The 17,064-nt window shown below is 44.5% G+C and overlaps 1 protein-coding gene across 2 annotated transcripts in view; it reads right to left on the bottom strand.

Annotated features, from left to right (window-relative positions):
* Positions 1-17,064, bottom strand: part of PPM1H (protein phosphatase, Mg2+/Mn2+ dependent 1H) — a 252,170-nt gene that overhangs the window by 114,589 nt on the left and 120,517 nt on the right. For both annotated transcript variants that reach the window (XM_032348853.1, XM_032348852.1), the window contains exons 3-4: positions 14,811-15,155; positions 5,000-5,112 (exon numbers count right to left, since the gene is read on the bottom strand). In XM_032348853.1, the coding sequence (XP_032204744.1) occupies positions 5,000-5,112; positions 14,811-15,155 (458 nt within the window). The remainder of the gene's footprint in view (positions 1-4,999; positions 5,113-14,810; positions 15,156-17,064) is intronic.

Here is a 17,064-nt window from a genome sequence, read left to right on the forward strand (position 1 = left end):
CAACTGTCATGCATCAGGTAGTTCCTGCGTGCTCTTCTCTGGCTGGTTAGCTCAGCAGAGAAGCGAAGGGCAAGTCTGTCCCAGACGGTGCCCTGGTCACCTGGCACCCCTGTGGAGCGCCCCACACCGAGGGCAATCACTGACTCAGAAACCACTAAGCCACCAACAACATGAGGCAGTCCCTCAGTACAACCCCACCCCACGTGCCCGACGGTGAATCAGAGTGTTCACAACTCCCTACAGAGCTCAGCAAATAATTCCTGACCACCAGTAGCTTCTGAATCAAACCAGAGAGAACTTTCTCTTCTCTTGAATGTGAATAATTATGGGGTAGTGAACCTACGATGATGATTTGCTTTCATTCTCAAAGCTGTCAAGATTTAAAGTAAACATACAGCAGCCAATATCTGGCAATAAAGAAGAAAAAAACAGCACCTAATTAATCAGGGACCTGTTGCTAGAAACTTCTGTCAGATTTCTGCAACAAAGACATCCAGATGGCCAACAGACACATGAAAAAGTGCTCCACATCACTCAGCAAATCAAAACCACAGTTAGATACCACTTCATACCAGTAAGAAGGGCTAAAATTAACAAGTCAGGAAATGACAGATGTTGGTGAGGATGCGGAGAAAGGGGAACCCTCCTACACTGTTGGTGGGAATGCAAGCTGGTGCAGTCACTCTGGAAAACAGCATGGAGGTTCCTCAAAAAGTTGGAAATAGAGCTACCCTACGACCCAGCAATTGCACTACTGGGTATTTACCCCAAAGATACAAAAGTACTGATCTGAAAGGGCAGATGCACCTGAATGTTTATAGCAGCAATGTCCACAATAGCCAAACTATGGAAAGAACATAAATGTCCATCAACAGATGAATGGAAAAAGAAGATGTGATATATATATACAATGGAATACTATGCATCCATCAAAAGACATGAAATCTTGCCATTTGCGACGACATGGATTGAACTAGAGGGTATCATGCTGAGCGAAATAAGTCAATCAGAGAAAGACAATTATAATATGTTCTCTCTGATATGAGGAATTTGAGAGGCAAGGCAGGGGGTTTGGGGGGTAGGGAGGGAAAAAAATGAAACAAGATGGGATTGGGAGGGAGATAAGCCATAAGAGACTCTTTTTTTTTTTTTTAAAGATTTTATTTATTTATTTGACAGAGAGAAATCACAAGTAGGCAGAGAGGCAGGCAGAGAGAGAGAGGGAAGCAGGCTCCCCGCTGAGCAGAGAGCCCGATGCGGGACTCGATCCCAGGACCCCGAGATCATGACCTGAGCCGAAGGCAGCGGCTTAACCCACTGAGCCACCCTGGTGCCCCGCCATAAGAGACTCTTAATCTCACAAATGAACTGAGGGTTGCTGGGGGGTGGGGGGTAGGGAGAGGGTGGCTGAATGATGGACATTAGGGAGGGTCCGTGCTATGGTGAGTGCTGTGAAATGTGTAAGACTGATGATTCACAGATCTGTACCCCTAGAGCAAATAATACATTATATATTAATAAAAATAATTTAAAAAAGAAAGAAACTTCTGTCAGCTCTAATCATCTGTTTAAATTCAGCCCTCAGATTCGTGACTACTTGCCCATAAGGGAAAATGGACTTATATTTAGGTAAGTCTCACCAGAGTTCACATAGTTGCTGTTTCTTGGGAATAACTGAATATTTTTGTAAACTCGAATACTTATAATGTTAGTACATAAACTAGGCAGTTAGTACATAAACTAGTACATAAACTGCTTAAGATGAAACTGAGTATCTGTGGCTCACACAAGAGCTGGAAACAGCACCCTAATGAGTAAGTGCCCTGTAAGTTATCCTTTAGACTGTGCATACAAATAACAACTCCAACTGCTCTTAGGTTTCTATATGACATAAGACCCACACATGAACAGCAAACCCAACCAATCACCCATAAAACCCCAAATTCATATCTGGATACTGGAGCTGGAACACTACACATGTAATTAACTTATTGGGTTTTTAAAGATACTTTTTTATAATAGGATAATTTGTGTTTGTGTGTGTGTGTGTGTGCACTTTATAGCTTTAATAAGGATAAAAGTACCTATTAGGCATTTCAAATTATTGTGAACTTGTAAAATATCCAACTTTTATAAATATTTAGGAAAATGGGAACCTGTGTTACACTAATAGTTCAAAAACAACTCTAAGAAAGATAAAAATTATCTCCCCAAATCCACAAGTATAGCATCACTTTACTTTCTCAAAATATCACTCCTCATGGGATAACCTATAGGATGCCAGAAACTTTAGGAATTATCTCGTCTACCACCACTATTTTTATAGATGAGGAGAGTTCCTGATCTGGTCTGGAAATTGGCACTTTTTTTTTTTTTTAAAGATATTTATTTATTTATTTATTTGACAGATCACAAGTAGGCAGAGAGGCAGGCAGAAAGAGGGAGGAAGCAGGGTCCCGCTGAGCAGAGAGCCCGATGTGGGACTCGATCCCAGGACCCCGAGATCATGACCTGAGCCGAAGGCAGAGGCTTTAACCCACTGAGCCACCCGGGCGCCCTGGAAATGGGCACTTTAAAAACAAAAGTGGGTGGGTGGGGGGACAAGGGGAGAAAAGGGGCCCAGAAGATGGATACTTGAAAGTGGCAGGTCCTGGACAGAGCACTAGAGATTTTGGGAAGCGGGATTGAGGCTGTGACTGGTAAGTGGTTCTGTTAAGAGCTTGGAGCTTGGAAGAAAACTATGTTCAAAATGAAGATAATCCAATATGGAGATACTCTGGGCCCAGAAGCTGGATTACTGTCTGAGTTGGAGACCATCTGGTGAGAGGTGCTTCCCTGGAATGAGAGGTGGGCCTGTCCATAGGGAGCAAGGCATTCTGTCACCTCCCTACTCTCTGGGAGGGCTAGAAAGGCAGTCATTTCCAAGGGCGTGGAGCTAAATGTAAAGACAAAGGACTACGAGCATCAATAGCTCAGTCACTGATTCGGTCTCCCTCCACACAGAAGGGCATCACTGCCTGATCTGCTCATCCGTCTCCAAATAAACACAAGATCTGGAACACAATAGGCCCAGAGGCCAGCTCCTCAGTGCCTGTCTTAAGACAGGTATCTTGTTTTTTATTTTTTGTTTTTTTAAAGATTTTATTTATTTATTTGACAGACAGAGACCACAAGTAGGCAGAGAGGCAGGCAGAGAGAAAAGAAGGGAAGTAAGCTCCCTGCTGAGCAGAGAGACTGATGAGGGTCTTCGATCCCAGGACCCTGGGATCATGACCTGAGCCGAAGGCAGAGGCTTTAACCCACTGAGCCGCCCAGGCGCCCGGAGACTCGCTATTATTGAGAAGCTCAAACCCTGGGATGGAGAAGGAAAGGAGAAGCAGCAGCCGTGCCGATTACCCTCCACTTGCCCCTACCCCAGAGAGGCCATCTTGGTCAGTGTGCGTGCCCTGCTGGGCTGACCTCGAGGCCCACTTCTCTCTGGCCTACTTGTCACCTGGCTCCCAGCTGGGCTTGCCCAATGGTGAGCTGGCAAGAGAAGGGGGATGGGGGTGGTCATGGAAAGAGAAAGAAGTCCCAGTGTTTCTTCCATTTTCCTCTGTAGCTCCTGCCCAGGGGTTCTTTCTCCTCCCGACTCTCCTGGGTTCTGCTGTAGTAAATCCTCCCTGGGCCCTGCAGGCCTCAGGGGGTAAATGTCTTCCGAGTGGGTTTCCTTTCATTCCTTCACTCAGCTGACCCACCTGAGCAGGAGTCTGTCTTCTGCCAGGAATCTGTCATGACACCAAGGAGTAGAAGCCATGGTATCCTACTGACACTTCCATTTACCCAGCACAACATTATGTTGAAATGGAGACATGGAGTTTAATGGAGATCCGTACACAGTAAAAATAAACAGACCTTCAAAATCCATCAGTTATCAAACCCCAAATACTGCTGCCTTAGAAGTTTGCTCTCCCTGACTCTCTGCACTCTTCAGTGGGAAGAGCAAGAAAGGATGTTTAAGTAGAGGGAATAAAAACTCCCACAGGCTTTGTAAATGGGAGTAAAAGTAAGGTAAATTCCTCTGCGGTCTGAGGGAGTCCCTCTTCAGCCGCGACCTGATGCGAGCAGGGAAGCAGGGGGCGTGGGGTCAGTCCTGGAGCAGGGCCAGGGCAAGCAGGGACGCTGGAAGAGGCATGTGACCTGAAGGGAAGGGATGGAGGAATGAGGGCATCCTAGGACCACGGACTGTGCAGGGACATCACTGGTCCCCTAAGGACATCTTGCAGAGTCCAGTACTCCGATTGCTTTCAAAACAAAGAGTCGGTCTTTAGCAAGAAGCCAACATATGCTGTGACTAAAGGGGCAGAGAAGTACGTCATACATATCAGAACACTTTTCACAAAGTCTATAATTTTAAAATTCCCTGCGCCGAAAGTGAGGACACATCAGTTATTTAAAATAAAAGCCAAGTTTATCTTGTGCTTGGTAATGCTGGATTGAGTAGGGGTTAACCATAAACTCGTGGCCAAAATTCCTTTCAGTTGAGCCCAGAAAAGAATACAGCCTCTCAGGGCTTGTGCATAAAAGGAGAAACTCGTGGGCTTCTGGGAGGGGACAGAGCAAAGTCACTGAGCAGAAGCAGCACCAGCTGTGGAGTCCTCCCGGGCCCCTTCCAAACACCCCCTTCATTCAAATCCCTCTCCTCTCTCCTCTCACTCTCACGTTTTATGCTTCTGCTAAGCTTTTATTGCAAATCAGGTTCTGAAGTCAAAAACATTTGGATACAACCAGTTTAAATTGGCCACAGGTATAATACATGCAAACTGCCCTGGTGGGCGAGCAGAAGACAGCCTTCACCTTCTGATACCAGCCCGATGACTCATCTTAAATGCGTTTTATTCAGACGCAGAAGGATCCTCTTTCTCAATATCTAATTGCCCATCATTTAATTCTTTTTAAAAGGATAGAAATTATCGAAGGCACTGGAAATCAGTAAAAGCCAGACAGAGAAACTGCTTACCTGCTGTCGCCAGCGTTTGCCACATATAGCTTTCCCAAAAGGCAAACCACGATGAGCGCTGTGCAGCCCCCAGATATATTATATGAGCTCCTCTCTCGTTCTATCTGAAGGTCCTGGAGAAAGAAAACAAAGTCAGTGTTGGAATGGACAGGAGCTCTTATCAAAGACTTTCTGAACCTCACTCCCTCGACACAGCTCTTTGAGCTGAACGCACTTCAAAGATGGGACAGGAAAATCTTTCGTACTCTTCTACCACCTGAAGAGCACTTCTCACTGGGGACACTGACATAAAACCGTGGTCTACTAGACCATCTGCAGACCAGAGACAGGAAACAAGGAATGGCAAACAGATCTAATCTGAACAAAAGCAAGAAAAAGAAAACCAACTGTATTCAATAAATGTAACTTGTGGAAAATGTAGTCTTTGTATGGACTGCCTGAGCTGTGACAAGAGAAATACCGGTAAGGTCAAGTACTTGAACCCGAGCAATGTTTTTTAACTCCAAAGTCTCCAATAGTTGCTTTTATAGCTAGGTAAGAGAAGTGACTTGAAGGACGGTGTCCTCTACTCAAAGCACGCAGGAGAAACCCCCTGTCTTATTAATCAAAGATAGAAGCTCCCAAACTCTGATCTGACTTCACCCTCCCCCAGCCGCTGGTTCACAGCAGGGACACACATTCACAGGAACAGCTAGCATTTCCCGAGCCTCGCTTCCGTGTCAGGCCGGGCTCAAAGCCCTGTACATAGAGAATCTCAGCGGAATCTCACAACCGTATTATTATTATTATTTTTTAAAGATTTTATTTATTTATTTGACAGACAGAGATCACAAGTAGGCAGAGAGGCAGGCAGAGAGGGGTGGGGGAGCAGGCTCCCTGCCGAGCAGAGAGCCCAGGACCCTGAGATCATGACCTAAGCCGAAAGAAGAGGCTTAACTCACTGAGCCACCCACGTGCCCCTTCAAAACCGTATTATTAACCTCAATGTTTGAATGCAGAAGGGGGGTAACCTGCCCATATTTACCTGGTTGGAGTTTGGATTTCAATCTTGTTCTCCCCCTCCAAGGCTTATCATTACCTGCCACCTAATGAGGCCTCCCCAAGACAATGAAAAACTGACCAAGACTCCCATGGACAGAGAGATATCATCCAAGACAGAGGTATCTGTGAAATCCCGCCTCACTGACAGAATCACGCTTCCATGACCTGAGAAAAATGTGAGCTGAGCTAGGAAAACAAAATGAATGTTGGCTAAAATAACGCCAGACATTCTCATGGTAGTGGAAGGTTGGGGCAGAGGGAGGGAGGAGGAAACAGATGAGGAAGTCGTGCTCTGGCTGATTCTAGGATGTCCCTGGTAGACAAAGGGCTAGGGCACTTCTCTGGTTCTTAGAAACCCACAGAGTTGGAACTCTGCTGCTTTGACCATCCTCCTCATAGAGAAGGGAGGAGATAATCCAGTAAGCCAACGTTGATCAGCAAATGCTTGGCGCTGGGGGCCAGCGGTGGTAATACATGGTCAGATAAATCGCCAGTGAGAAACTGGAAACAGAAGAGCCAGAGCCGAGGAAACAGATGAAGACCAGCACACTGTTAAAAAAGAGATAAAAAGTACAAAAACAGGATCTGGGAGAAACTAACTTGCTGGGGATCAACTGGGTAAGGGTGGGGGGGGGAGGCTGAGGAACCGTGGGGGTTGGGGGTAAGAATGTGTGTATGTGGGACATAGTAGTTTAGAAGTGAAGAAAAACTCCAGCTGTAGAGTCAAGCATGAGGACCATTCTTGAAGACTGTGCCAGATTTTAAAAATGTACTCAAGGGGCACCTGGGTGGCTCAGTGGTTAAGCCTCTACCTTCAGCTCAGGTCATGATCTCGGAGTCTTGGGATCGAGCCCTACATCGGGCTCTCTGCTCAGCAGGAGCCTGCTTCCCCCCACCCCCCGCCTGCCTCTCTGACTACTTGAGATCTCTGTAAAATAAATAAATAAAATCTTAAAAAAAAAAAATGTACTCAAACCCTGAATCCATTAGTTTCTTAGAGGACTACTGTATTAAACTGGATGCTATGTGTGACGGGCTGAGCAGGCCATCTGGATCCTTCCCGGGGCCAGAAGCTTCATAACTGAGAGCAGAGACCTCTACTGCTTGCTGCTAGACCCTTAACACCTAAACCAGGCCAGGTAAAAAAAAAAAAAAAAAGATGGTTCTTAATCTGTTAAACAGGCAAATGAAGAAATACTTTTGGACATGCCCAGGTTTCTAAATTACATCCTCACCACCTGACCCCTGTTCGTAATTCACAAAGGGAAAGCTTACAGTGCAAGCAAATGCTCACTGCGATGATAATTAAGTTGGAACCCATGCCTCACTTCAGATGCAGCCCACTGACGAGAATGAATGAATAAAGTTACGAGGTCCTGCATGGGACGGCCGGAGCCTGGAGAGCGAGGAGAAGGAGGGGCAAGGACAGCAGCCAAGAGGACCATCAACGGGGAAGTGAAAGGGAAAGAAAATGTCAAGGTGTCCGAAGTTCTGTCTAGCCTCCAAACAATGCATAAGAACAGAACCAACAACCCAGTTCACAAAGCAGTTGTGGACAGATATATTCCCTTTCTTTTGCATTTAAATAAGTACTATAAAGTTGATGTTCTGATAGACAATATTTCATCCAATTAATATATAAACTTGTATATCAAGTCCACACTTGATACTACTACTCCATAACTGTTCTTAATATACTGGAAGGAATTTCTGAGGGTAACAGAAAATGTCCTTTCATATCCAGAATCAACGTCTGTTTGAATACCTAATGCCTGAATGAAAGACTATTTTTATTAAAAAAAAAAAAAAAAAAAAAACCCACAACAAACCCCATGAGCACCCAACTGCTTGCATACTCTACACGGGCTGGAGTGTGAACAAGCCTCAAAAGACTGACATCCCTGGTGCAATCTGAAAGAAAATGCTATGGTACACAGATTCCGAGTAAAAGCACCATCCATGGCAAAAATCTCCACTGGGACGCAGACAAGTTCATTCTGCATCACATGTACATTATTTGTCATGGTTAACATTACAAGAAAACCTGATTATAATATTATTTAATCCTTAAGAAAAAAATCAAGGCAAGAATGTACATACGACACTATGATTTTCTCCTACAGCAGAGTTCCTATCTGCCTTTAGTCTGGGGGGAAACGCTCCTATTAGCTTGCCCAATTACTCCCTTGCTATTACATTAATAGTGTGATTCAATATTTTTTTCTAATTGATTCCATCATTTCTTTCATCTTTTCCTATATTTCAACTACATTCCCTCTGTAGTTTCCCCAGCATAAGGAGTGCTAAATTTGGCAGCACCATCACTTAAACAGTGGATTAATGTCTAGCTACTTTGTATCCAGGAAACTTTGCTAATATGTTCATGCTTTCATCACCCCCCACCATTTGTGTGGTGAAACACGTGTGTGTGCAGATGCACATGTGTGCGCACACACTTTAATTACATGTATGCTCTCTGGGATTTGAAAGATTCCAGACTTGGTGACTAGGATTTGAAAGATGTGTTTCCATAGACTTCATCCCCCTGAAGGATTCACTGACATTAAAATACACTCTTCTATTTCTTCTAAAACTGGGTGTAACTAGAACATATTCTAAAAATAATTGCTTCCCCTCCCCTCCCTCCAAGCCAAAATAGCACATTTATTTTTTCCCACACCACCTACTCCTCTTTAAAAGATGTTTCGCAAAATCTTAGTACTGAAAGGAACATTAAAGGACCATCTGTATGGTTCTTTTACTACCAGATCAAACACGATAAATGAAGTCAATAAAGATATTTACTGCTGAATTAGCTACCCATTTTCTTTAAACCCTCAATTTTTCCAATTAGCTTAAGCTACTCACACTTCACATAAAAATATACACACACACACATATATAAATGTATAGTTATTATCATATTTTATAAAGCCTCAGGTTTGGGTATACTTTCAAAAAAATCAATGAAATCATTGGAAAACCTGTGCACTGCTTTGTGCTAAATATAGACCAATTTGGAATATTTCCCCATTTTAGTTGTAAACAAACCAGAAGACATAAGTCTTGCATAATTTACCAGCAAAACACAGGCATGTACTATCATTCCTTTTCAAGAATGATCTAAAAGGACCAACTTAGACACTCACAATATTCAATTAACAAGGTTGTTTTATCTGCTCAGTCAAGAGTCCCACAGACCTCTCAGAGCCACCTTATATTTAAGCAGGACTGATTTATCCTGTGTTACATCTGTCTAAATACTACATTTAAGCCAGGACTATCTCTAAATCTTAAGAATAGTTCCAATTCCTAAAGACTTTGGATTTTATTTTGCTCCCTTTTGTTTCAAAGAAGGCAATGAAGGAAAATAAGATGTGTGAAATGAGACGAATTCTGCAGGAAAGAACTGCAAGAGAGAAAATGTATTGCTCGGGATGGTTGTAATTTGGTTTGAAAGTCCCAGAGATGATGCAACTCCAGGATCATTCTTTGTTTCCGACCAATTTCAGGTTCCAAAAGGACAGCAATATCAAACAACGGAAGGGAATGAGTGCTGGGTAGTTTCAATAGGACTTGGCAGCTCCCCACCGATGGGTTAAAACACGGTTCTGAGCACATTGCTAATAGTGTCAGTCACAAATAAGATTCTGCATAGTTTCAGTATCTGGGTCTGATTTTGGTTTATTCTGAGAACAAGCCAATCTGTCAGCCAGGCAATGGGAAGGAAAAAAAACCACCCCAGGATTGCCTCATGTTGCCACCTGCTGGCTGTTGGTAGAATCACATGCTCATTCCTTCTTGGAGGAATTTCCTGTTCTACCAAAAACAAAGACAAAACAAAATTAGCTTAATTAAACACAGACAGACATGCAGGTCCATAACTTACCATGACTATGGTAATTCTGGAAAACACTAGAATTTATAAACTATAAATAAGCTTTGCATTTATCCTCTTTTTCACCGCAGTGTCACCATATGGTTTTTTTGTTTTTGTTTTTGGACCAATAAATCCAAGCTCAGAGCTATTTCCAGTCATTAGCTCAGAAACAGGAAGATGTGTGGTAGTTTCACAAGGGAAAATACTGCCATTTTCTTCCTTTGTAACAAGCAAACTTCTAAAATATTCTTCACTCTGGTGATGAATCCATACCCACACTGAAAAAGGAAATAGGACGGAATTGTGAAATTCCTCCTGCCTGTGTCCAGAACTCAAATCCCATGGGTGGTAGGCTACAAGGCTCATCTGTGCTGACTGTGCTGTGATCCCAAGAAAGCCGGGATCTCCTGCAAAGGCCAGTCGTGGAAGCGACCTCCCTCATGAGTGTGAAATGCTGACGATGAGACCCTGTTTGGGGAGGGTGGGCAAGCAAGGAAAAGGCTGACATCAGGACAGAGAAGACAGTTATCATCCGGGCCCAGCAACACCCTAACCCACAGGTGACAAGACGCAGCCGCCGAAGGAGGCACCATGACAAAGTGTCATGGGGAAGCAGAATGGAGGTCATTTCAGAAGTTCCTGAGATTCTGGTCCTCTTGGAAACTTTGGTTCGACTTCCACAGTGGACACAGGAAGAATGGACGATGCAGCCTTCTCAGTATGAAGGAAGATGCAAGATGAGATGTAATAAAGGGGGCCCAAGGGCAAACGTGCCTCCGAGGGAAAGCACAGGAAGGATCAGAGGCCAGGGGTCAGAGGTCACCTCCACCACAAGCCACACGCTGCGGGCACGCAACTGGAGAATCAAAGAGGAAAGGAAAAGCAGTGACCTCAAAGCAACTCACAGTATTTGATGAAACTTCTCTCATCTCCACTGGTTCAAAGCGTTTTCTCCACTTCTGGTAGTCTATATTTTGCGACAAGTACCTACTTTTTCCTGGAAATCAATGTTCCTTATTCTGGCGTGGTGTTTCTAAGTCGTTTTAACCAATCCTTCCTTTCAGATAGGTATCTGCATTTCACCACCTGGCTTCACGTCAGAATATCAAAATAAATGAGATACCGTATCTCTATATGCATAAAACGTGTGACTCCAAATGCCCCTGGACATAAAATCTAACCTTTTATTTCCAGACCCCATGGTATGTAGGAGAATGCTAGCTATAAAACAGAGCCTCAATAAATACTAGTGATTGAGGACACTGCAGAGGGACAGACCAAAGACCTTTGACTCTACATTGCTAAGCTGCTGTTCATAAAGCAAAAACCCAAGTGAAGGGCGAGCTTTGTCTTTAAAGATGCTGTAAGTGACTTCTGAGTCTGAGAAAGGGTAGCTGCAAAGATGTCATCAGTGAGGCAAACTGGAGGCTTAGGAGCTGGGCTTGGGGAATTTTCAGGGATGAAAAGTGCGAGAGAAAGTTAAAAAGCCACAAAACTGAAAATAACGGCATCTTATTTAATACTGAGTTTCTCCTACTACAGAGAATCAGAACAGCACAGAACCTGCAACATGTAAAGAACACCTGGAAAGAGGAAAGCTAGAAAGTGGCTGGCTCCTGTGAGGAAAAAATTTAGAAATGTCCAAGAAATTCCAAATGTGCCCCACTCTGAAAGGGTCAAGGAGAAACCAGGAAGACCAGGCCAAAAAGGTAAGGAAATCAACTGCAAGTTAGGCATTTCAAAAAACCAAAGTTTGCCTTCAAACACTGACTCTCAAAAATATCATACTGCAAAGGGGAGTAAAGAAAGAGTATCTTCTATGAGCCGGCAATGGCCTTTCGGGCCATTAAGTTGAAGGTACGCTGTGTAATTTCTGTGTTATGGGTTGTAAAGCTCACTGCCAGTAACTTAATGTTTAAGTTGGGCACATTTCTGTGACACTGAGTAGATTTTTCCTGAAGTCCCCCATAAAGCAAAGAGCCTCTTTCTATAATAAGACATCATCCAAACAGGGACACTTTTGAGAATAAAAGGGGACAGTATATTAATAATTGCTCTGGGCCAAAAGGCACTGACCGGCTCAGTCCCTAGGAGGACAGACAGTAGGGCCACCCTAGCAAGCACAATGAAAACCAATGACAAATATTGTCACTTAATAAGGCCAAGCAATGCCTAGGTAGGCCTCTGGCATGCTGGTGGCTAGAGAGACAATCTGGGAAAAACTTGAGTGTGAAGAAGCAGCTGCAGGCTGGAATGAACTGGAGATGAGATATGGCTTAAAGCCAAAAATTCATCATACAGCACACCAGGTCCTTCCAGACCACCTCTCCAATTCACCTTCCATCCATCATTTCTACCTTTGACACCGGCTTGTGCCCTTAGGCCCATCTGGGTTCTCTGATGTAGTTGTCCATGCAAATGGCCTCCTGTGTTTCGTCTGCTTCATTTTTAACTCAATTTTTGTTTTTATTACCTCATTTTTATCTGGATTAAATATTTAGCATTCTGCACATCAGGGTCAAGAAACACTTTTTCCCATTAGAGCTTCTATGACATCTGGGGAATGAGATTTTATACAAAGCCTGAGTAGTAGTCAATTTTACTACCCTGGTGCTTTTTTTCCTAAATAATCCCCCCCCCCCCACCCCCCCCCCCCCCCCCCCCCGCTCCAGCCAGCATCACTTTCCCAAGGGAACACTTCCCTTCCTGTCTTTACTGGACGCCTACTTCACCCTGCATTTCTTCACTCAATGTCCCTTCCACTTATATTTTACTTGTTAATACTCGTTTTTGCCTAGTTTGTTCAATGCTCTTTTCCCAATTAGGCCTGGCACAGTTAATTCTAATCAAATATTTATTGGTTGAATGAATTACATGGGCAAGTGAAATGATCTTTTTGCTGGCTAAGTCTCTAAGGTAAAAATTCCAGGTCATGAACCAACTAGTTAAAAGCCAGAAAAATTAAAAAAAGACAAGAATAAGGCCCTTTACTAAGCATTTTTCTGAATAAGCCTCTCACTTCAAGTATAGTGGTTGCTAGTAACCCTTAGCCATTAATGGGCAGAAACAGCCAGAGACCACTGTAGAGGCCTGGCTCAAGGTGACATTGGCCTCTAGTGGATAGATCTGAGAATACAGCAGATTCAAGTAAAAGATGTCTAAGGGCATAAGCAATTACAGAAGGAAGTGAGAAACCCAAAGTTTCTTTTGTTTTTCACTTCTATCGTGTCAGCTGATTTTTTCCTCCCATTAAGAGAACAGCCTACTGTCACATTTTTACCTCAATTAAATATTTAGCATTCTGAACATCAGTGTCGAGAAACACTTATTCCCATCAGAGCTTCTGTGACAGCTGGGGAATGAGATTTTTATATGAAGCCTGAATAGGAGTCAACTTTACTACCTTGATTCCTTTTTTCCTAAAGAATCTTCTCCAGCTTCCTGGTGATCTTCTTGGGATTGAAGGCTACCAGACACTCCTGAATGACAGGTGCATTTTAAGTCACCTGCTAATCAAAGGGTAAATATTTATATGACAAGGGAACACGGTGACCCAAGAGGGGATGCATAAAAGTGAGGATAGGATGCAAATACCAGGTGTGAACATATGAACTATTTTGCCTTAGAAACAAATCAGATGGCGAGGCGCTGTGCAACATTTTTTTCTCCTTAGCACACAGCCTAATCATGGAATGTGCACTCTGTGTACACTCCATTCTGGGGAGGTGCTCCCAGCTGTTGGTGCTCCATTTAACAACAGTTTGTCATCACTTCTGAATGCCCAGAGTTTTGTTGTTGTTCCGGCTGTTAAGATTTTATTTATTTACTTGAAAGAGAGAAAGATCATGAGCAGCAGTGGGAGGGGTAGAGAAAGAAGCAGACTCCCTGTTGATCAGGGAGCGGGAATGAGGCTCCAACCCACGACCCTGGGATCAGGACGCCAGCAAAGGCAGACACTTCAATGACTGAGCCCCCAAGTACTGAGTCTCCAGGTTTTAAGAACAATACAGCACACTCACTTTACTCATATCATGACATCTTTAAATACTTCTTCTCTATTACCTGCATACAGGCTGTTGCTCAGGAAAGAAAAATCTCTGGAACCAAAATAACGGCAACAGTAGAAAGTGAGCTCAGAGAGGGAAGGGGGTGGTCCAGTGGGTGGTCCCTCTCCAGGCGGAGGGTCAGGGGACACCATGAAAGCAGCTGCACTCCCTCTCTATGTGTATTCTCTGGACTGAGCCTGAGAGGGAAGGAGGCTGAATTCTTTGATAAGACACATCCGCATTTAAACACACAAATAAATCCATGTTCCCCAGTAAAGCCGGTGATCTGGGATATTAGCCCCTTGATTCTCCTCCAGCAGGTACGTTTTTGTTGTTGTTGTTTTGTTTTGTTTTGTTTTTAAAGCACTGAGAACCACATGGCCAATCATGGTTACAATAACTTTTCTTGGATCAGTTCTGTATGGGAAAGGTACTTCTGAGCACTTGACTAAAGCGCCGTTTCCCCCAAACACCTGGAATTCATACACATGTGTCAGACAGATGGCAAGGACGCTCGCGGTTCAGTTAAGTGGAATTGTACCAGCTGGCATCAATGAGTCTGCGGAAAGAGAAGCCATAATGCTTACCTTTAAAAAGCCTGTTCCGTCATACACTATCCCTCCCTTTCATCTTCTTAATTTTTGCCAGCATGCCATGCCAGGAACTCTTTCTGCCACCCTCTCCTAAGAGTGGAGGCCTGTTATCAAAGGGAGACCCATGCGGAGCCACACAACTAGAAGACAGGTCAGAGACACGCCCTTCCAGGGAACCTTCTAGAAGAAGCATAGATTTGGCTTAAGCGAGGGCCTCCACCCAGACCCCTGGACCCTTCCGCGACACCTACCATTTCCTTAAAAGCACTTTCTAGAGCCCCGATGACCAGGCACTCGTGCGGGATCTTCTTCTCCGTGAAGAAACGCGTGGGCGGGGTGCTGGGGGAGCCGGGCGCCCCCACGCCTCCGCGGAGCGAGGCCGCGCGGGTCAGAGTCCGGCTGTGCGCGGGCGTGTTCTCTGGCTCCTCGCCCAGGCAGGTGGGCGGCAGGACAGCAGAGTTCTTGAGAATCTCCACGATGTCCTGCAGCTGCTCCGTGACATGGTGCTGCAGCAGGCGGGAGGCCACCACCGCTGCCCCGGACCCTGCGTGACCGTCAAACAGCGACCAGTAGTGGCAGGACACGCCTTCTGATTCCTGGGGGAGGGATGCGACAGGGAGTGAGAACCTCGGTGGTCAGGGCCCCAGGGTCACACTGATGCAGTGAGGCAGGGCACTCAGCGCATCCACTTCTGATCTGTCTTTGGTTGGCAAACAGTGGGGGTCAAAACCCGGCAAAAAGGCTCAGGGATTTGTCACTGCTGTGATCACCACCCAGAGGATGGAGCGGTCCTTGCTTCTCCGCCTGCAGGAGGAGCCCAAATTACCAAGCAAGCTCAGCAGCTACTTTGTGGCAAGATCCACCTTGATTTGATGTTTTTGTTTGTTTGTTTGTTTTTAAGATTTTATTTATTTATTTGACAGAGATAACAAGTAGGCAGAGAGGCAGGCAGAGAGAGAGAGAGAGAGAGAGAGAGAGAGAGGAGGAAGCAGGCTCCCTGCTGAGCAGAGAGCCTGATGCAGGGCTCATCCCAGGACCCTGGGATCATGACCTGAGCTGAAAGCAGAGGCTTTAACCTACTGAGCCACCCAGGTGCCCCGATGTACGGATGTTTGATGTCAAACTCCAAGCCAGCAGGCAAGTCTTTAGGAGTCCAGCTTTAACCCCTAAGTCCTCATTGCCCTGTGCAACCCAAGAGCAGGCTTGGCCTGGAGTCTTTGGAGGAAGTCAAGCTCTTTTCTGCAGATTCTTCAAGAGGAAATCAGTAGACCCATTTTTCCCCCTGTAGAGCCTTTTCACTCTCAGATACCTGCCCCATCCTCTTTGATTTACATCCTATATTTTTAGAACATGCTCTCCCCTTAGACACCCAGTCTAAGATGCAGCCAATTCTAATCTCCTTATTTCCTGCCTCCCTCAGTTTCCCAGTTGGTACCCAACATCTTTGTTTCTTCCTCTTCCTATCCTAAAGCTACACATTCCCACGTTCCACACTTACCATGGATTTCGTCTTGGAGTTATTTCTAGACTATTTCAAATGAATGTATTTAAAAACCATGTCTGAATTACACATGCCTAAGATCTTAGCTATAGGGAAAAAAGGCTTAAATGCATTAATTACTTTACTAAATAAGTAAGATGCATTGGTAATTAAATAGGTAGGGTGTATATAACATCTACTTCTAACTACTAGCATATACATCCCCACAGCAATAAATATCAAATCCTTTTCTAGCTAAAGCTATTAAATAAAGTTCTTTTGGTCTATCTTAGAATGATGCTGGAAGATACCATATAGTTATGGTGACATACGCCACTGCTCCATTTGTGCCTTTTAAATTTCACTTTTAATTCTGTGCCATGTGCTGAGAAAAAAAAATTGATTTTTAGTCAACAAATACTGTGCATTCCCTACGTGACAGGTGCAAAGTGGACAGGGGATAAAAAAAAAACTTGCTAGGGGGCGCCTGGGTGGCTCAGTGAATTAAGCCTCTGCCTTCATGACCTTCGGCTCAGGTCATGGTCTCAGGGTCCTGGGATCCAGCCCCGCATCAGGCTCTCTACTCAGCAGGGAGTCTGCTTCCCTTCCTCTCTCTCTGCCTGCCTCTCTGCCTACTTGTGATCTCTGTCAAATAAATAAATAAAATCTTAAAAAAACCACAAAAAACAAAAAACAAAAAACTTACTAGAAGCCATACCAGATATGGTCTGATCTTAATAATTCAGTGGGAAAAACACATACTGATCAAAATAATCACACAAACATAAGATCAAAATTCTAGTGAGGGCTACAAGGAGAGGTTCTTGGTGCCTCCAAGAGGCCAGCTTGCAGAGGGGGACTTGGAGGAGGTTTCCCGGGGACATGCAGGCTAGCCTAAGAGCTGTTTAGAAATTCACAAGACAATGATGGGGAACAAGAGACCACCAGGCAGTAGAAACAGTAGGTGCCAAGGCCCTGTGGTAGGAAGGTGCATGATGCGTGAGAGGAGATGAAACCATATCATG

This window comes from Mustela erminea, chromosome 6 (genome assembly GCF_009829155.1).
Source record: "Mustela erminea isolate mMusErm1 chromosome 6, mMusErm1.Pri, whole genome shotgun sequence".
Classification (NCBI taxonomy): domain Eukaryota; kingdom Metazoa; phylum Chordata; class Mammalia; order Carnivora; family Mustelidae; genus Mustela; species Mustela erminea.